This window comes from Lycium barbarum, chromosome 5 (assembly GCF_019175385.1).
Source record: "Lycium barbarum isolate Lr01 chromosome 5, ASM1917538v2, whole genome shotgun sequence".
Classification (NCBI taxonomy): Eukaryota; Viridiplantae; Streptophyta; class Magnoliopsida; order Solanales; family Solanaceae; genus Lycium; species Lycium barbarum.
This window is the reverse complement of record NC_083341.1, coordinates 118,618,245-118,639,525: the sequence shown is the minus strand read 5'-3', so window position 1 is coordinate 118,639,525 and position 21,281 is coordinate 118,618,245. Positions and strand designations below refer to the sequence as shown.

At 36.2% G+C, this 21,281-nt stretch overlaps 1 protein-coding gene across 21 annotated transcripts; it reads right to left on the bottom strand.

Moving 5' to 3' along the window:
- Window positions 1–2,057: 2,057 nt before the first annotated feature.
- On the bottom strand, window positions 2,058–8,871 carry LOC132641251 (cyclin-dependent kinase G-2). 21 transcript variants are annotated; one of them, XR_009582771.1, is made up of 10 exons: window positions 6,751–8,868; window positions 6,457–6,592; window positions 6,270–6,358; window positions 5,973–6,084; window positions 5,779–5,885; window positions 5,073–5,693; window positions 3,798–3,905; window positions 2,800–3,022; window positions 2,546–2,691; window positions 2,058–2,460 (listed from the first exon to the last, which is right to left on the bottom strand). XR_009582771.1 is itself a non-coding variant. In XM_060358167.1 (6 exons), exons 1-6 carry the CDS (start codon window positions 8,472–8,474, stop codon window positions 5,594–5,596), a joined length of 2,268 nt encoding a protein of 755 aa, XP_060214150.1. In that variant the 5' UTR covers window positions 8,475–8,868; the 3' UTR covers window positions 5,069–5,593. The 21 variants fall into 21 exon arrangements, 2 of the variants coding, with proteins under 2 accessions (XP_060214150.1, XP_060214151.1); XR_009582768.1 differs by having other exon boundaries at window positions 2,058–2,442; XR_009582772.1 differs by having other exon boundaries at window positions 2,550–2,691.
- Window positions 8,872–21,281: the final 12,410 nt, after the last annotated feature.

Here is a 21,281-nt window from a genome sequence, read left to right as displayed (position 1 = left end):
ACCCCATATCAAAAAATCAAACAATAACTCATGCTTCATCGTCAATCATCATTAAAAAAAAAAAAAGTGGGCCCCATACAAAAAAACATCAAGCAATATAAAAAAAGGTGGGTCCCGTACTAAAAACACCAAGCAATATTAATTAAAAAAAAAGGAAAAAAAAGTGAACCCCACCATCTCTAATATCATGAAAAAAAAAAAAAAAAAAAAAAGTGGATCCCATATTAAAAAAAATAAGTAATGTCAAAAAAAAAAAAACATGCACCCCGTATTAAAAAATTAAACAATATTCATGTAATTCCCAAAGCATCTCCATTAAGTCATAATGGTGGATTCATTGCCCCATGCGTAACAACTCATTAGTGAGAGCAAATGAAATTATTGTACAGCAAAAAACATGGTTTAAAAAAAAGGAAAAAAAGTGGATCCCATATTACAAAAATCAAGCAATATCAAAAAAAAAAAAAAACGTGCACCCCATATTAAAAAATCAAACAATATTCATGTAATTCCCAAAGTATTCCCATTAAGTCATAATGATAGATTCATTACCATATGTGTATCAACTCATTAGTGGAAACAAATGAAATTATTGTACAACAAAAAATATGAACCCCATATTGTTGCTTTTCTTCAAAAGGTTAAGTAGCCAGACCATACAATTTCCTTTCTTTTCTTATATTAGCCTGAGACTTAATCTAGATATTTAACTATTGTATTTGCTATTCCGTCATGTCATTTATTTGTTATGTGTACTAAAATAAATATACGTAAAATATTTATATTTTAAAATGAGATAGAATTTAATTACTTTTTCATTTTTTTCCTTACTCTAATAAATGTGAAAAGAAATTAATGTCATAAAAAAAATTAAATAGAGATCAAATAATTAATAAGATAAATTAGTCAAATTATAATTCTAATTGATGTTTCCTTAAAAAAATCATGCAAAAGACAACATGACAAGTAACATGAGCTAAACCAAAAATATTTACCAAAAATTAAAAAATAGTAGTTCTTCATTTAAATAGAAAATCAAAATTTTACTTTATTTCGTTTTAAACATGTAAAATTAATTTAATAATTTGAATTAATCAAATTAAATCAAAATTTGATAAAAAAAAATAATGAATATTGTTTAGGTCCAATCTACATACATTAACAATAGAATATTTTACACCTTTAAATTAATCGAATCAAAATTCAAAATATATATATATATATATATATATATATATATATATATATATTATCACTACCCAAACACAGCTACATACACATAAATACATTATAAAATCCGAAGTGTTAGGCCAGCGTGCAACACGGGCATACACCGTCTAGTTTATTTAGAAAACCGACCCGACCACAAACCGACCTTATACTACCATTCAATCAGGTTAATAACCCTTGATTTCGTTAGATACATGAAATACCCAAAAAACTATCCCGGTCTCAAGTGATTCCTTTTTTTAACGTACAATTACCAGCCATTTTGGATACACTCGATGCATGTGCCCTCACAATAAATAACTTTCACAAACTTGAACTAAGAAAAAGAAATAAATAATTACTCAAATGTCCTCTTTAGGAGTAATAGATAAAAATAACAAGACTATTTGTAAGGTTGGGCAAATACAGTAATGAATTCATAGATAAACTACAAAAAAACTCTAGCTTTTAGCATCGCCCTATCGGTTGCCCTCCTTTCTTTCAATTATCAATTGTACAAAAAGAATCGAATTTTGTTTTTCTGGTTGCTTGTATACTCTTTTAATAGAGAAGAATCAGATATAACAATCCTTTCCAAGGATGTTCAACCTCGTATGTAATGTAGGAAGTAGGAACACATTCAAGTTAGTTCTCAGTGTGCACATCGACTTTAACCCAGTAAGAATATAATGAAAACACATCATATCTAACATGACGGGCAACAGTGTTGGAGAAACCAGAGACACTTCTGAAAGGAATGCCAATGTTAGCATCAAGAACGTCAAAGTTTCCTTTTTAACTTATTTATCTGGTTGTACAGTATCAATGTGTTAAGTATGAATAGACAATTCTGAAAGGAATGCCAACGTTACCATCAAGAACGTCAGTTTCATTTTTACCATATTTATCTGGCTGTACAGCATCAATGTGTTTAAGTATGAAGACTCCACACAGAATTTATTCTCCAATCATTATTATTGTTAAGAAAATCGTGTAGAGGCATATTTCTCACCAATCCTAACAAACGATTAACCATCAAGTTCATTAGGAGAAGACGGTAGCAATAGCCACAAGAAAACTTCTCGCAAACAACAAGCAGACACTCCTCCACTTAGGCTCGGATAACATCCAAGGCCTAAAAGAGCCTTGAAGCACAATAAAGCAGATGCATTCTGCACAGGGCAACCTTTTGTTACTTGGTCCAACATTTAAACATACCATTCCTTCTCCACCCTAAGTTTCAACAGAAGACTGCATGATATCAGTTATTAAGGAAAACAGGAAGGCGCTTTAGTTACAAACATATTCAATAAAAAGAATCAAGTTGGTAAATTACGGACGATTTTTCCTCTTCAAGAGGGAGTTTGTGATTTCACCAGATCTATTTTGCTGAAGACCAGTCTCTACTGCTTTCCCTTCTCCTTTTCTGATTGCAAAGTTCTGAAGACACCCATGTGGTGACCAAAACATGCAGGAAAAAACCTCCACAAATCAACCAGATATAACTATCAGAAACCACAAGCGTAAAATCATACCCAGTAAAAAAATTTGCTGCTATTTAACAAACAAAAATATTTTGCCTTCAGCAACCTTTGCATGGTCTTTCAAGCACCACGATGAACATTCATCTGCCATTTCATAGCCTCAACATTCTAGGAAACAGACCCCCAACTTCTTCAAGTAGCTATACAGCTTGTATCAATCTCTTCCTAGTCTGCACTGGGAACACAGATCTATTTCCTTGAAATATGTCCTTCCACCCACTTCCCTGCTAGTAGATGAGCTTCCGGACTAGTGATTCTAATGTACCTGCCTAAAACCCCACGAGAAAATTCTTAGGAAAAATATGAACATCAGTGGTTACAAGCCTTTACACTTCTATTTCCAGCCCCTTCTAGTAGGCATTTGCACCAGGCTCACCTGCTCTTTCTGGTATGAAACAAGTCAAGAGAGTGGGTGGGGGTGTGGTAAAAAAACAAGTTTAAAACACAACCAGGGTCTTCACCACAACTGACCCCCCTCCATCCAAAATAAATACAGGATATAGAAGTCGACAAAGTGAAATTTCAAGACTCAATGCGACTATTAAAATTGATCAAAAGAAATATGAGGTCAAGACTTCTGCCAGTTACAAGGATTCAAGGCCACAAGAGTTATAAATGACTTCTACAGAGTAACAGTTCAAAGAATGACAACTTTGCAGTTTGGAACAAGAACCAGTAGGGGTTATTTAGTCCCTGCTCTCTGTTTCAATGTTTCCACCGGAACACAAAACAAAAACTAATCAACAGGGCTGAGATGTAAGACAAATCTAAAACACTGGTACATATTCATTGATCAACTTACAAAAATCCCACTTGCAACAAAGACACCCAGTTTTGTCTCTAAAAGAATGTATACCAAGGGATGGTAACAGCAAAGCTATTTATCATCTTTCCACAAGACTTAACGATTTGAAAGTAAGAATCAAAAATCAATACAGCCCGACTCATTATAGGCTTGAATAGAAATCCCCCATCTAGAAAAGAATGCACAAGATATCAAACTTAACATTTGTACATCTCTAGCAGATGAGGGCAGTAAAGTACCTTTACTGGCTTGGGCAGACAATACGAGTATCTGAAGTATCGAAAATAAATTTGAAATTCTATGTATGCCAGGTTGTAGATAAGCTCCTCAACCTGCTTTCCTTGCTACTGCAGTGACATTTGTAGATTTCAATTCTACAGTACAAATTGAAAATTTTCTAACATAAAATACAAAAAGAAACCAAGAAAATGTAGATCCGGTTGTTTGGCATGCAAGCCAAAAGGAATATTGGTATCCATGTTCCATAATACAAAAGTCATAAAACAAAAAATTGAAACAACCACCAAGGCACAGCCTACATAGGGTGTAAGGCTAATGGAAAAACAGAAGTAACCAAATGCATCAAGGAACACAAACTAACTTGCAATTTAGATAGTGTCAGCAACAATAACCAACCAACATTATTTTCCAAATGAGACAACTTTTATAAGTAACTAATCAATAGTACTTATCAAGATCAGATCTTTGTTTCATCTTGCTTGGCAAAACATTGTTAAATAGAAACCAGGCATTGCTGGCCCGAGAAAAATGATGGTCTTTGCCTTTGTGATACAACCTAAATCCAGCATTTTGGAATAAACTTTGAAGGACACATCTTAAGATAACAATGTCATCCATGAGAGGCGATCATTAACATCATGTGTGTGAGACTTCAAGTCAGTGAACAAATAAATACGCACAATACTAATAAATATTATAAAGTTGGTCATAAATCCAATTCAGAGATGCTTCAGTTACCTTACTTTTCAGTGGCAGTCAGTCATGTCTACCTACTATTAACTTTCATTATCAGCATTCATTTAGCACTCAGTAACTTCAGAATCCCGTGTAGATAAGAGGGGCAACTGTAGTCAGTCCCTAAAACATGAAATGACACCAATCCCATAGAAGAACACAATCACGGTGCTTGTTCATAACATCACCATAAAAGTCCGCACTTTCTTTTAAGTAAGTTGAAAACTTCATTATGACTTCCATCACATTTGAAACTAGACACCTTTAAGACACGTACAAGAAACATATCGGTATCTATTACTAAGGTTTGTCGGAAAAAAATTAAACATGTGAGATTTATGTTGTCCTAATCCCTTGCGGTCAAGACACTGATGTGCAACCTATCCGTGTAGATGAAGAGTGCCAGAAGAAAAGCATGTGAAGTAGACAATAATGAGGAGTCAAAGCTGCTAACATGGAGAGCAGTGGAACATTCAAAATTGACGGGAAAACATATTTCATCCTTGATTACTATCGATGTATCCAGATCCAATAATTACCTTCAAATGTGCAATAGTTTCAGTGAAATTCTTCGTCAATGAAAAAGCTAAGAATTCCCCATCTGCTTTACACCACCATCTCTTGCAAACAGAATATGAAAATTAAAATCGACATACTAGAAGTACGAAACTAATCCATATGTTTTTGAGTAACAAAAACAATTTCAAGAAAATTGTTTACACTGCCAATGGGAAATATGTTACATACACGAGTTTCAATTGAAATTGTTCCTTAACAGGTAAGCTCACTATGTCACCCCTGGCCATGCAAGCAGTCTCAAAGATTTTGATAAGGCACCAGAGCCGAGTAGGTCAACCTGCAACAGATCTTAACGCACAGCCAAAAGAATTGTTTCTCGATCTAATTGTCAGATAAGCCTGCTAAAAAACAGCTGAACTGATCGTCTCGCAAACAATATTTGCAACTTCCTTTCAATGCATGGCTCTAACCTCAACCATGTCAACCCATGAGTATTAGAGAAAGCAAAACTCAAACAGTTACTGAGCACTATTCACTTATCTTAGCCAAACAATCCACCAGTTCCTAACACCCCTTGCTTCAGTTCCTTTCTTCGCTGCTCCTCAAGAGGATCTGGACTCTTTACTACTCTTCGCACACGCCTAAAAACAAAACAAAGAACATCACATAAGAGTCTAAGGAGCTAAACAAACTCCCATCAAAAATTAGCATTGGAAGAAGTTTTACCTATCTTGCGCATGCTGTGCAGGGAAAGTAGGCATGAATTCTTTAGACTTGGGGAGAGGAACTTCACGAAACCACTCATGGTTCAAAGCATCACCGGCAGTTATTCTCTGCAATATGTCACACAAATAATAATGAGAAGAGGTATAGACAACCTAGTACAGAATTTAGAAATTCCCAAATGTAATGGCCATCACCTCCTCAGGGTCATAAGTTAGAAGCTTATTCAGCAGGTCAAGGCCAGCATCTGATAGGACTGGCGACCCCGTGAAGGCTGTAGCGGGAAATATTTTTCTTAAATTATTATACCTGACAAACAAATCAAATGGTTAGTAGAAACATGAAAATATTTCTCCACCGATAGATTGTCATTGCCAGAAAGCCAAACCAGAATCACCCAAAGCTGGAAGCCTGGGAAAACAGCGGCAAAAATAAAAACATGAATCTCCAGCCAACAAGAGCAGGGATGGAATATAGAAGAAGATAATACTTACTGATGCTTTACAAAGTTGACCTTCACCCCAGGAAGTTTGGAAAACCCTGGCCAAATTGTCTCATTTGGGGTGCCAAGAATTCTGAAAATCTGGTAAGAAAAATCACAGTACATTAAGAAGACTTGAAATCTCATGGTAAATGATATCCAAAATCAAGTAAAATTCTCCATCAGCCTAGAACAGATACCTTGTCAATTTGATCAACTTCTGTTCGTCCATTGAAGAGCGGTTCTTTGGATAGCATCTCCGCCATGATACAACCCAGTGACCACATGTCAATTGCAGTAGAATATTGTTTGGCTCCCAACAGAAGTTCTGGCGCCCTGTATGCATAAAAACTATTCAATCACTAGCTGAATAAAAGCCAGATGGGTGAGAACTCAATAGAACCTTTCATCTACATACAGACACAAGTTAACAGAAGTATGAGTATCTATTTAAATCTTTTCAAATTAATGAAGATTTTGAAAAAGAAGCTCACCTGTACCACAAAGTAACCACCAAATGAGTGTATGGCTTCAAGGGGCTCCCATATTGACGAGCTAAACCAAAGTCACAAATCTTCAACTCACCTCGGTTGTTTAGAAGCAAATTTGAAGTCTTCAGATCTCGGTGAAGGACCCAATTATCATGAAGATACTTGACACCCTGCAAAAGCTGGAGCATAAGACATTTGACTTCACTTTGGGTAAATGGTTGTTTCATTGTCTCCATTAATGCCTTCAGATCATGTTCCATGTACTCCATCACCATAAAAATACTGTCAAGACTGCTTCCTACAACTACTTCTTTGACATCTACAATTGAGGGGTGATGAATAGAAAGAAGAATGTTTATCTCCCTTAGAGATGTCAAGGGAAATCCTTCTCGTTCCTTCTCCATCTTAACCTTCTTTAGTGCAACAATTTCTCCTGTTTTCTTATCTTTAGCTCTGTAAACAACACCATAAGTACCTTCATCTATCCTGTTAAGCCGCTCGAACTCATCGACACTTCTACACCCCTGCAGCATGTTTACACTCCGTTGAGGAGGAAGTGCAGGCTCTGGTGTACCACGAGAATCATGTTCATCTTCAGAATCTCTATCTGACTGGCTAACACTACTATCATCATAATTACGGTCCTTATCCACATCCATTGAGTCATTCTTATCTAAATCATTGTCCTGGTAGCTATCTCTGCTGGAAGACCTAATACGTTCATCAGAATCTGAGGACCTTGCTCTATTCCCCCCGGAGCAGTCTCTCTTGAGGTCCCCAAATTCTGGAGTTACTGATTTCCTGCGTCCCCCCATTCCGGCTGACTGGGAAACTGCTCGTCGCTTCTTCAATTGGGGCATATCGTCACCTGAAATCTCACCTTCATCAGCTGGAGAGTCAGCATCGGTTGCCCACCGAGATGATCTTATAGTCGGCACGTATTCCTCATCTTCTACTTTCCTGGCTTCCTGATTCGGCAATTTCTCCTCATCAGGAGGTGGCGAACATATGTCAACTGGGGATTCAGCTGCATCAACACGTAAACCAAGTGCTGGATTTGGATTACTTGGTGATGGCTCCGTGCTGCGAATATCATTATTCTTCAACAGCTCAACCTGCTCAACCCTTTCAAATGGAAGATCAGCCAACTCGCCAGACGACTTTGGTAAAGGAGGCGGAGGAGGTAGCTTAACCTCTGCTGGCGAATTTCTACTCTTTAACATTCTATTCGCTTCCTTATCTTCCCTATCCCATATAATCGGAGAGAACTTCCGTTTCTTGCTCTGTACTGGTGACTGATTCCCATTGTCGACATTCTTGGTATTCGTCTTATGGTCCGAATCAACACCCCCATCAGACCCACCACTCTCACTAGACAATTCCCCAGGCTCTCGATCAACAACATCCCTAACACTACGCCCACTACTTCTCCTCGCTGCACCACCATCACTACTACCCGAATCACTCCTACTCGACGACACGGACCTATTATAACCGCCATTCATCACACCCCTTTCTTTTACATCCTTCTGTCTCAACCTACTACCCCTATCATCTCGACCGCCACTCCTATCATTAACTCGATTCTCCCGATCGTCACGATCCCTAATTCGTTCATAATCCCCTTTCGGATAACCACCACCAAGTTCCCTCCTTGATACCTCAAACTCACCATCACGTCCCCTAAATTCATTATCCCTGTAACCGCCATGCCTTCCAGCAGCCATATAAACCCTAATAATTCACCTACAAACCCTAACCCTAATTTCACTAATTAAAGTCAAACAAACCCTTGCTCGAACAAAAAACCCGTTAATTCAAAACTCAATAGCAGATCTGGTAAGAAGACTAATCAAATTATATAAAAAAAAAAACAATTGAATTTTTATTTTATTTTTCCTTTTTCTGTAATTTCTAGAAAATTCGAGGGCGGAGAAGAAGAAACCCTAGAAATTAAGGAGAAAAAGAGTAAATTTGGGGGGGGGTTTTCCGGTGAGATGGGAATTACTTACCGGCGAATCGAATCGAAGAAACAAAAGACAAAGGCGGCGATGAAGCTTTTTTATAGGGAGAGGATATTTGCAATACGGTGAAAGTGAAGGGAAAGGTCCTAATACCGCATAAAGAGGGAGTTTTTAGATTGGGCTTCCACTTTCCAGTACTCCTATAATTGCAAATTTGACCCCGCTATGTTATTAAGTTGTCTAATTGGCTTTGCTCGTATTGAGAGATAGGACATATAATGTTTTCTTGTATTCCGAGTTCTGACTTTCAAAATTTCATTGGGTAAATCTCGAGCCTCATAGATTTTTCTCCTAATTTATCAGATTATACTTTATATTATATAGGATTTTATTTTACTTACATAGAAGCCGCCACAATTTGAGGAGCTTGGAGTCTTTAATTGCATTTTGAGGGTGTATAGTGTAAAAATCGAGATGACACGTGGCAAGGGCTAGTACTAACATGTGGCAAGTTAAATCGACTACGGATGTGGTTGAGTCGAAGACTCGGAGAGAGCTATTCCGTGCACGACCGAAACAAAGAGTCTAAATGCATTGTTACAGATCAATTATGAGTATCAGACGTTACATATCTGGTTCGGATATGCTTAGTCTGATGCTCATTCCTTTTTAATTAAAGAGCATAGTTGTCCATTAATGTACATTATGAGGGAGTCATTCACGGCCTTTAGCTCGTGAATTCATCCCTGTAAAAGGAGCCTGATTCCAATGTTGGAAGGCATCTGATTCCTAGCTTAACAATTTACACTTTACACAACTAGCAAAATACAAACTTATTCTCTTATTTTAGTTTTGGTTTACATATTGCTCTTCAAGGCTCAAAGTCGTTCTAGAAACATCCTCATTGAGAGATTCCTCCGAGCTCATGCTATCCAGGCTAATTTTATTATATTATTAATTTATATTTACTTAATTTCATTCATTATTATTCTGTGTCATTTTCGTTATTATTATCAGTGTTTTAAAAGGCGTTTTCGGGCGAGCCTCGGGGCGGGGCTTATCAAAAATGCCCCGGGGCGATGGTTCGAGGCGAAAGTCTCAAAAGGCGTACGCCTAGCAATTCGGGGCGTACGTCTGGCGTTTGGGGCGAGTTTTTTTTTGTTGGGGCGTGTTGGAGCGTAAGCCCAGAAAACTTCTTCAAATTAAAACAAAATTTGTTAAATAAGTCCTCAATATAATGCCCAAATTCTCAAAAGTCAACTAGTTACTCAAATAATTTAAAAAGGAACCGAAACATTAAATTTAAAAGTCATGATCTTTTTTTATTGCTAGAATGCCTAATATATGTTCTTTTCCAATTATTTATCTTGTCTTCTACTATCTCAAAAAAGTAACGAGCAGTCACTTGTGCTTGTAAGTAGCGTATAATAGATTGTTCTTATTAGTTTTTTTGTGGGGATGGAGCATATATATTTATAGTTTTCTTCAAATTTTTACGCTATTTTACCTATTTAAAAGTATTTACTATAATTATATCCTTTTATGAAATACTAAAAATTAAAGTCCCGGGAGCCTTACGCCCCGTGCCTCGAGGCTTACGCCTCGCTGAGGCAGACGTAAAACGCCTCACCTTACGCCCCAGCCTTTTAAAACACTGATTATTATTATTCACACAAATCAATTCACGTATCATTTAAATCACTAAACTTATTTAACTGTACCTTTTGAGGGTAAACAGCTTAGCGCCCACCGTAGGACTAAGGATAATTATGGTTATTGCTTTGTTACTTTCAGTACTTTACTGACTAATCACTTCTAAGTTTTGAAATCAGGTGACAACTCAGGAATATGGTAGACACTAGAGATCAAACCAACGCCAATAACAATGAGTTCTTGAACAACACATTGCTCAAGAAATTGATCCAGCTACCGGAGATATTCGGGCAAGAAATGAACATGTGGCTTCGCCTCAAGGGTCTAGGCGCACTGAGATGATCGTACCTCGAATGACAATGATGATGATGCTGAAGGCGAAGTAAGGGTTGTCGGGTCGGACTTGGAGAGAGTATTTGATATGTTGGAAAACAACAAAAGGCAACAGCGGATCTACGAAAAAAATATGGTTCTGGTGCAAGTATGAAGAATGAAAACACAGCGGTTAAGGCAGAAGATTATGGAGAAGGTAGTAGAAATGGTTCTGGGAATAACGAAGCACCAAAAATTATGAAATATCTTCAAGCCTTATCTAGTCGGTTGGAGCGGAATGAAAAGGAGTTGACTAGTTGATTGAACCAAACGAGAAGGAGTTCAAGGCGTCCAATATCCGGATAGATCAAATTCCGGGACCACCAGTTTTGAAGGGGTCATATTCAAAAAGATATATCCAGATATATCATTTTCTCTAAACTAGTTTTTCGGCACGTGCATCACATGTGTATGTCGAGTCATGTAGTACATAATTTTGTATAATAATATTAATATTATTTAAATAAAAAAAACAGCATTAAAGTATATAATTATACATGAAATAATAAAATATAAGCTTTTGTGAATGATCAATTGAATCATACAGTGACATGTTTGTTGAGGTCAATATGATTGAATATCATTTGAATCTACGAAGATGAACGATCAAAGTTTGATTAGGTGTACTGCGATCTTGTTACTTATTTTGATTTTAAGAGGTACAAACATGTACATAGATAATAAAAAGGGTAATTCTCTTTCTTTTTCATATTCGAAACTTTTCAACGCCAACCAAAAAAAGAATTTGGGATTCAACATTATGCTGCAGTTCTCTAGTTATGACAACCACCTTAAGTTAAATTTCTTGAACTTATAGATCTGTGAGATTTACTACATATGATTATTTTAGAATAAAAGAAAAGGGAAAAAACACCTACAAAATTATAGAATAAACTAACACAATTACGAAGAAGGTGTGTAACACTCCGTGTTTTATGAGTAGGTTTAAACTCATTAAATGCGTGTGATTAGACCCGAACAATGATAGATTATATGTATCTAAGTATGCAAATCCTTTTGAAATGATGAAGAAGTGAAAGCGCAAAATGGTTCAAGACTTTAAAGTGTGACGACGACAATTAGAAATAATAATTTGGGTGTCGAAAGAGGCTATGAACTAGTAACATATCACACGGTAATTGTAACAAGTATAGGAGGTGTATTAGGAGTGATTTAGGGGCTAAGAATAGCCCTAGCGGAAATCCAAGTTGAAAAGTGCATGAAAGTCAAAAGTTCCAATTGAGTTTGTAGAAGGCCTCACTTCAAGCATGTATTACTTTTAATTAGTAGTGAATCTGAGAAAACTCAAATCATGAAATTTGTAGCTCTTTGAGGCCATGAGGACAGAGGCGTTTCAGTAGCTTAAATAGGCTCTGATTTATCAGGATGACCTCCGGAGTAAAATCAACCATGTGTCTAGTAAACTAGATCGTTCACGAACTAATTAAAGTGGACACTCAACCGGATTGGATAAATATACCCGTAACTTTGGAATATATTTCTCTTTTGAATTCTCAACACCATATTTAATTCCGCTTACGTTTACGTTTCTACTCGAAAAATAACTTTGATAAACTTGATCGCATTATCGTTTAATCTGCTTGGAAAGTTAACGAGTAAGTCCTCGTTTGGAAACGATACTCTACTTATCTCTTTATTACTTGTTGACCACGTGTGCTTGCATGTTAGCGATTTCGGTTAGTAAATCCATCAGATACGAATGCATAACTTTCATTTGCTCCAATATATAATTAGCTTTCTCGGTCTTCCACACTCATAAAGTCAAATAAAAATGTATAATAAAGTCACTACATTAGGTTCCACGTTGTCGTTCTTCATTTTTTCAAAGTCTCATCCGAGTTCTCCATTTTACAATACACATTCACGAGACACCCTATTCTTCTTTCGAGCATTTCATCAAACAATTTTCATGTTTCCACAATCTGCCTCTATTTACACAATCCTCTTATTACTATATTATATACAAACTCATACCTCTCTCTTTTCATGCAATTTTTTAATCTTCAAGTTAATAGAGTGAGTTACACTTATATACCCTTAATGTATATGATAAATACGAAAATACAAAGTGGATATTACTAAGCGAGGAATCATAATCTCCTATTCTTATTTCCACTCTATAATGGTAGAAATATGATACTAATACTAGGGGTGTTGATGGGTCGGTTTGGGTCCGTTTTTGGTTAAAATCAAAAGCAAACTAATTTAGTCGGTTTTCTAAATATTAAAACCAAACCAAATATAATATACATTTATCGGTTTTGGTTCGGTTATTCGGTCTTTAACAATACATAAATATATGCTCTTTCCTTCTTTTTCTACTATTATTTCTTCACATTAAACAACCAAATAAAGTGACAAATTTTTTATTAGGTATATGTAATATCATTTCGTTAAAATATACTCAACAAAAGTCAAATATATTTAACTATACAGTGTCTTGTGATATATTCTATGTAAGTTAAAATACTCAAAAGCTAAAGATTCTTGAATCTTTATCTTCCTATGGCACAAGAAAGGTTGGTTAATCCTTATTAAACTTCGTGAATTTCATGTTAATTTCGATCTAATTTAATATATTATGTCTATAAATAATTATAAAAATTATGTATATAATTTGTCGGTTCGGTTTGTTTTTTTCTTTGGTTTTATTTTGATAAAACCAAAATCAATCCAAATATTATCGATTTTTAAAAATTTAAAACCAAATACAAAAAAGTATCGGTTTATTTAATCGATTTTCGGTTTGGATCGATTTTTAACCAAACCATGAACACCGATTTGTTGAAACCTCACTTAGCTCAAGTGCAAGATGATAAAGTCGGATACATGAGATGTATGGTTAGACAAATTGTTGGGAAAAAAAAAAAAAACAATGATGTACATGAAAATCATATATACGAAGAAGCAGATTTTGGAGTTCTCTTCACATGCTCCCTTTTTTATCGTTTTAAATTATGGAGATTAATGTTGTACCAAAAGTCAAATTGTCACACTTGACTTGAGGCCAAAAGAGCCGCAAAATACACTTTTTCGAAAATAGGAATTTTGAAAGACATAAAAGGAGAAGAAGAATAGTTTTAAACGCGGAAAAGGGCATAAAGTACCCTTCAACTATCGGAAAAAGGGCCTAAAATACCCTTCATCCATCTTTTAGCTCAAAAATACCCTCCACGTTAATGTTTGGGCTCTAAAATACCTTTACACTTAACAGATCCATTTCATTAAACACGTGGCAGCCTCTCATTGGTTATCAACATAATTAACTAATTTCCACTCCATCCACCCATTCAGCCCGATCCAACAACAAATACCCGACCCGCCCCAACTTAACTCCCCACTCCAGCATATACAGACAACCCATTTCATAAACCTTCCATATCAAAAATGCCCACGAATCTCTTTTCAGAGGCGATTTTTCCGGTCCAATCCCCTCGTCGGTGAATCTCTGCCTGTCACACCCTAACCTTACTAGGGTGTGATGGGCACCCGACCCTTACTTAGGGCCGAGCGAACCCTCTGACCCTTAGTACACACATAATCTTGTCAAACTTTTAAATCAAATAAACATAAAGTACATAGTAGGCTTTCAAAAATATTCTTCTTCTTTATTCTCAAATCAACGAAATCTGTAATCATATGGAATTTATCACATAACACAAATGACATATCGGCTGATGGAGCCGCTTACAAAACTGACATTCTATACCCACAACTCTGTCTGCAAAGTCTCTAACATAAATCAGAAATCATAACACATATACTCTGACTCGGTAGCACTCCAGGAGCAAGTGGAGCTTGCCAACGCCGCTGGAACATCTTCCATATTGGCTTCTACTCATCTGGGTGTACCTGCGCGGCATGAAACGCAGCCCCCGAAGAAAGGGGGTCAGTACGGAATATGTACTGAGTATGTAAAGCATGAAATACAGAAAACAGAACCATAACCGAAACAAACAGTACAAGAGTGAGTACATTATCCAGATTACCAAAGTGCTTATTTTCTAATCACAAATCGTGTATACAGAGGTCACATGTCGGAAAAAGTGCAGATCCCGGATATCAGAATACTTGTTTCCCAGACACAGATCATATATGCCAAAGTCATATGTCAGAAGGAGAGCGGATCCAGAATGTCAGAGTATTTGTTTTCCAGGCACAGATCATGTATGTCGATATCGTATATCAGAAGAAGTACAGAAGGCACAGAATGCCAAAATGCTTACTTTTCAAACACAAATCATATATGCCAGAATCATGTGTCATATATATGCATGTAACAGATCCCGGCCCTCTCGTGAGGGACGCGGTGAACAGAATCATCATGTAACATCATGTATCATATATACATATAACGTGTCCCGGCCCTCTAGTGCGGGTCTCGGTGAATAGAGTTATCATATGTCATCCTGGCCGCCATCCCCGTATCATCACATCATCATATACATATTCATATAACGTGTCCCGGCCCGCCTATGAGGGACTCGGTGAACAATGCAGTGGAGTGCGCACGAGAACATGTCCTGGCCCGGGACTCAGTGAAAGACGCAGAGGAATGCGCACGATAACGTGTCCTGGCCCGGGACTCAGTGAAAGATACATTGAGGCGTGCACGAGCAGAGTAGTGAGAAACCATATGCACATAAATCAAGACTCGATAGATACATACACTTATCGATATTCGATGGATCATAAGCACGTATCAAGTCAATCGGAGTTAGTATGTGAAAGTTACGGACATTTTTACTACAGAACTTTTACGAACATTTCAAAGCGAATCCGAGATCTTTTACGAACGTTAGGGACACATATACTTACAGAATTCCTTTAGGGACAGAACTTTGGAATCATAAGTATGTATCAAAATATATCAAGGACTCAACGGAATAATCAAGCGTGCTATCATGTGAAAATCAAGACATTGGTCATATCAAATATTTCTCCAATGCCATACGGAAAAATATCAAATAGAACTTCGGACATTGACACATACAGAACTCTTTTAGAAACAAAATTCTTCACACTCATCTCGTTGTCCAATCATATAATAAGCTTGATCATATTAAGTGTAATCATATCAAGAAGTGCATAAGCATCATAAACGAACTCGGAATCAAGAGTAGAATTACCTTAAGATACGTATCATACCTTACTTGCTCTAGGACATGCTAAAAGAAAGAAAAGGTAAGCCTTACATACCTGTGCCACGCCTTATTAGCTACGCCTATTTATCCAAGCTTGCTATGCTACATTCAAGAAGATTTTTACATAATCATTAGATTCATTGTCATTCACTTGACTTAGCTTCTCAAACAAATTCACTTATAATCTGCCGAAATTTCGGCAGCATTTCCCATGTAAACACATCATCCCCGAGAATCTAACTCGGCAAATTTATCAACAACAAACCCGAGAATGTAACTCGGCCAAATTATCAATAACAATACCAACAGTCATATCTTCCAACTTCAACAATTATTTCAAAATACATTCTAACATTAACAATTCTTTCTACACAATCCGACGGCATTCCATTTATACTCAATTAAATCACATGAAATCAAGCCAACATCAATGCTTACACATTCAATTACTTGCCCAAGACCTTACAACACAATTCAAGAGTACTTCAAATAAGTCATACAATATTCAAAACAATCTAGCCAATATGCCATTTCACTCGAAACCTTCCAAAAGCAACAAGAACCATAACAACACACTTCCTTCTTTCAAATTCAATTACAACAACCCAACTTACAATCTTCCAAACACATGTCTCATTTCCGATATTCATGAAGTATATTTACAACATAAACATTATTTCTTTCCAAATTCATGAACTATAATAATAGTCTATTCATTAACAACTTTATGACAAGAAACTATACTAATGTCAAATTAATTTCTTCCATAATCCACAACACAACAACAATCAAATTACTAAATAAAATCAATTCATTTGTTCTACACAATACCACTATATTCGGCCACAACACCAACCCACACGGCTACAACATAGCATCCACACTTTCATGAATTTCATCCATTTCTTCACTCTACAACATATACAAACCACCCACAACATATAAAAGAAGATGAAACCTTACCTTTTTCACTTAGTTCTTCAACTTGGCTAGAATGGTGCCTTGCAAGAATGAATGGTTTTATTGCTCCAACAACCACTCCATGTTAATTAGGGCCTTAAACTTGCTTGGAATACTAGAAGGAAAATATTTTTCTTGATCAATTTCCATGGCTTCAATTTGGAAGCCATGGCCGAATACTCTTTCCTTTTTTTTTTTTTTTCTTCTTCTACAAACTTCCAAAAGATGAAATGAAAAATGTGACTAATTGGCCTAATTACACACATATATAATTTACTTGTTTGGGCCAAAGCCCACCCCCATAGTGCACGGCCCACTTGGCCTTTTTATTCAAGACTATATATTATTTTTTTTGGAATTCATGAAAATTTATTTTCCAAATTCCGAATTTGCCCTTAGCCTTCCTCCATATTTCCATGAGTCATCTTACGAATTTCTCTTTTTACCCTTTACCTTTCTCAATATTTCCATGCCAATAATATTCATAAACAACTTGTATATTAAACAAGATCGAAATATAGCCTCGCCCTTAACTTCGCATAATTATCTTGAATTATCCGAACGTACAAAATGCGGGATATAACACTGCCGTCGTCGGTGAAGATTTGTACTCTGTTCAAGTAAGAACTTGCTTCCTCTTCTTCAATTTCAGTTAGGATTTAGGTTTTTTTTTAATTGTTGGCTAAGGTGTGTGTTATTCGACGAATATGTACGTTTTTGTTGTTCTTTCATGTTTTATATGCTTGTTTTAGCCTTTTTATTTGGTGTTACTCAAGCGTACTATATTGTCTCAAGTTAGGGTTTTTATAGTGTTGTTTGAAGTTGGGTTTTTTGTTGGTTACAGCCTTTACTATATGTCTTTTTTTTTTCTCCTATTTCATGCTTTTATCTGTTTGTGTTGTGTAGTTATGTCTCAATTAGGTGTATTTATGATTGTTGGTTGTAGGGTTTTGTATTTCGGATAGGGTCCCTTTTTGTTTGTTTTGATACTTTATTCCATATTTTTGTCTATGTACGCTGAATTGTTTAGACATGTGGTCCCTATCCCTTTGTCCCTGTCTTCAAATTACCATTTAATAATGGCAGATTTCCTTCTTTTTGTGTGTTTATTGCTTTCTAATGGGTCCCTTTCCCTTTTTTTTATGTTTGCCATGGGACTTTCTTGAAGGATGGTTGAGAAGGTGGATGTTGTCTATAATTATGGAGGCAAGTGGGTATTGACACCACATGTTGTTTACATAAAAAAAAAAACAGAACCATGTGTGGGAGGGTTATGATGTTGATTTGCTGTCTTATATAGACATATGTACTGAATACACAGAAAAGTTTGGTTTTTGGGTGGTTAAGCAGCTGCTAGTCACGGGTCCCTCGGGTAGATATTATTTGGTTGAGGGTGATTCAGGAATTAGAACACTACAATCTTCATTGTCTAGTGAGTTTAGTGTGCTTCAATTCTTCGTTGTAGATGAGACTGAAGATAATGTTTCAGCTCCCAACATCATTCATCATAAAGAAACATGCTTTGTATCGGCAGAGGTAGGAATTGATTGTGAGTCAGGTTTGGAAGAGGAGGATGATAATGAACCAGTTCCTAGTGACTATGACAGTGAAGGATTGGAACTTTTAGAAAGGAAAAGAACAGGGAAGTGAATGAAAACTAGATAATTTTTTAGTGTTGGAAAATGGTATGAGCTTTAAGTATTTTAATGAAACTAAAAGAGTTGTGGGCTATTACGCAGTTTCTAATAAGAAAGGACTTAGGGTTGATCATAGTGACAGTACTAGAGTTAGATATAAGTGTGATGTTGGCTGCCCTTTTGTGTGTTTGATTTATGTGGATAACAAAGATTAGGGATTTAAGATTAAGACCTTGGAATTAAAACATAATTGTCAGCCAGCATTTAAAAATAAAAGAGCTACTCAACAATCTTTAGCACACTACTTCAAGAACAAAGTGCAGAATAATCCTAAGTACAAGGTAAAGGACATGAGGCAGGATTTGGATGATCAATTTAAACTTAATATTAGTGCTTCAAAGATGAAGAGGGTTAAGAGGCTTGTTTTAGAGAAATTGGAGGGTAGCTACATTGATGATTTCAATAAGTTGGAGGCTTATGCTCAAGAATTGAGGGATAGCAATCCGGGTACTGATGTGGTGATGAACATATCTAAAGAGGACCTTGAACAAGGTAAAAGAAGATTTCTAAAAATGTATGTGTGCTTTCAAGCTTTGAAAAGTGGTTAGGGAGGAGGTTTGAAGCCATTTATAGAGCTTGATGGCACTTTTTGAAAGGGAAGTGTAGGGGAATTTTATTGGTTGCCCTTGGACAAGATTCAATGAAGCACTTCTATCTTCTTGCTTGGGCAGTAGTGGATAGAGAAACATCCAGAACCTGAAAATGGTTCATTGAGTTGCTGAAAATTTCCTTAGAGCTGAAGGATGGTCAAGGATTCACACTTATGTCTGATATGCAAAAGGTACACTTTATGATTTCTAGTTTGACAATTATTAGTTTTTAATTTCTGTTTTGTACAACTGATTTATATTAACTTGTTATGCTAATTATTGTTGAAGGATCTAATTAATGCTGTTACTCATGTGCTTCCCAAAGCACATCATAGATGGTGCTTCCCAATACATATGATGAAGTTATTGTGGTGGTCTGCTTGGAGCACCTACGAAGAAGAATTTGAAGATCAATTGAAGTCTATGGGTGTTGTGTCTAAACAATCTGTCAAAGATTTGCTATGGTACCCAGCACAACACTGGTGCAAGGCTTATTTTGACACAGTCCGCAAGAACTTCTCATGTGAAAACAATTTTGTTGAGTCATTCAACAGGTGGATTCTTGAAGCAAGGACAAAACCAATAATCAAGATGTTGGAAGATATTAGAATCAAGGTACATATTTACTGTTTTTTATGCTTAAATGGATAATCTTGATTTAATAGCTTAACATTTCACGGAAAGCATTTATGAGCTATAATTCTATGCATCAATTCAAGTTCGAAAATGTATAATTTTCACAATTGTTGCTGATACAAGTTGGAAAGCAAATGGTTTCATCTATTTGGAATTGCCTTTCTCTCTGTTTTCTTTAAGGTGTTGAATAAGCCTGCCCCTTTGTCTTACCTAAGGTTGTTGGTCTGTGTTACTCAGTTTATACATCGTAGACTGCAAATTGGTCTCTTTTTCTCATTATTAATAAGGTAAATTTTATTTTCGCTTCTAGCAAGGTGACTGCTGCTGCATCTGAACGTGTCAACAAAGGGATGGAACCAGTTAACTTAGTCTATTGGGATAAGTAGTGTTACAGTCATATACTCCCTCCAGTTAACTTAGTCTATTACCAATTGAGTAGTTTTCTGTATGTTCAAGATTGGAACTTAAACTTAGGTAGGTTAGAACTGAAGTCTAAGTTTTGGTCTGTTTACTTAGGTAGCTTTCTGTATGATCATACTTTCAATGTAATTGTATCATACTTCCAGAATTGAAGCAGTGCTATATTGTCCATGATTCAGAACTGTAATTCAAAATTTTCTATTTATGTTTTGATCTGTTTACTATTTTTTGGTACTGGTTTCTATTAATGTGTTTCTCTTAATATTTATGTTTTTTGGTCTGTTATGAAAAGGTTATGAATAGGCTAAAAGATCTTGAAGAGGAGGAAAGAAATTGGAGTTCTAATTTCAGCCCATATGCTATGGAATTGTACAATGATTATAGAATCATTTCTCAAGGTTGTCAAGTTCAAGCTAATGGAGACCTAGGGTATGAGGTGGTTGAAGGTGTAGATAGGCATGTTATGGATCTTGTGAGGAAGAGGTGTACATGTAGGACATGGGACTTAACAGGAATACCATGTCCTCATGTTATTAAAGCCTTACTTCATGACAAAAAAAAACCATTAGATGAGTTGCATTGGTGGTATTCAAAAGAGGCTTACATGTTGGTGTACATGCATAAGATACAGCCTGTTAGAGGTGACAAATTCTGGAAAGTTGATCCTTCATGCTATGGAGCCCCCGGAAGTACATAAAATGGTTGGTAGACCAAAGGTTAAGAGAACAAGAGAAAAGAATGAGTCAAGGGAGAGGGAGGGGTTGTGGTCAGCTTCAAGAAAAGGTCTTAAAATGACATGTAGGCACTGTGGTACTCCTGGTCACAATAGAAAAAGATGTCCCATGATAAAGTAATTTTTTATTTATTTATTCAATGTAACTTTAAATGTCTAACTAAGTTGACAAATTTTGTAGCTTCAAGCAGCAGCAGAAACAGTCCAAGATGTGCCACTTTCAGCACCCCAAGACAGTCAAGATTCTGATTTTGTGTTCATGCCTAATCCTGGCTTTGCCTCTTCTAGCCAACCAATTTCTGAAGTTGCTGGACATACAAAATCAAAGAGAAAAGCTAAGGATA

Bases quoted from the DNA above. Each gene is read 5' to 3' on its own strand.
- LOC132641251 (XM_060358167.1), bottom strand. From the start codon at position 8,474: ATGGCTGCTGGAAGGCATGGCGGTTACAGGGATAATGAATTTAGGGGA. The intron at 6,593-6,750 runs GTGAGCTTCTTT...TTATGCATACAG, and splicing joins GTGGTTACTTTGTGGTACAG to GGCGCCAGAACTTCTGTTGG. The intron at 6,359-6,456 runs GTATCTGTTCTA...TTTTCTTACCAG, and splicing joins AAGTTGATCAAATTGACAAG to ATTTTCAGAATTCTTGGCAC.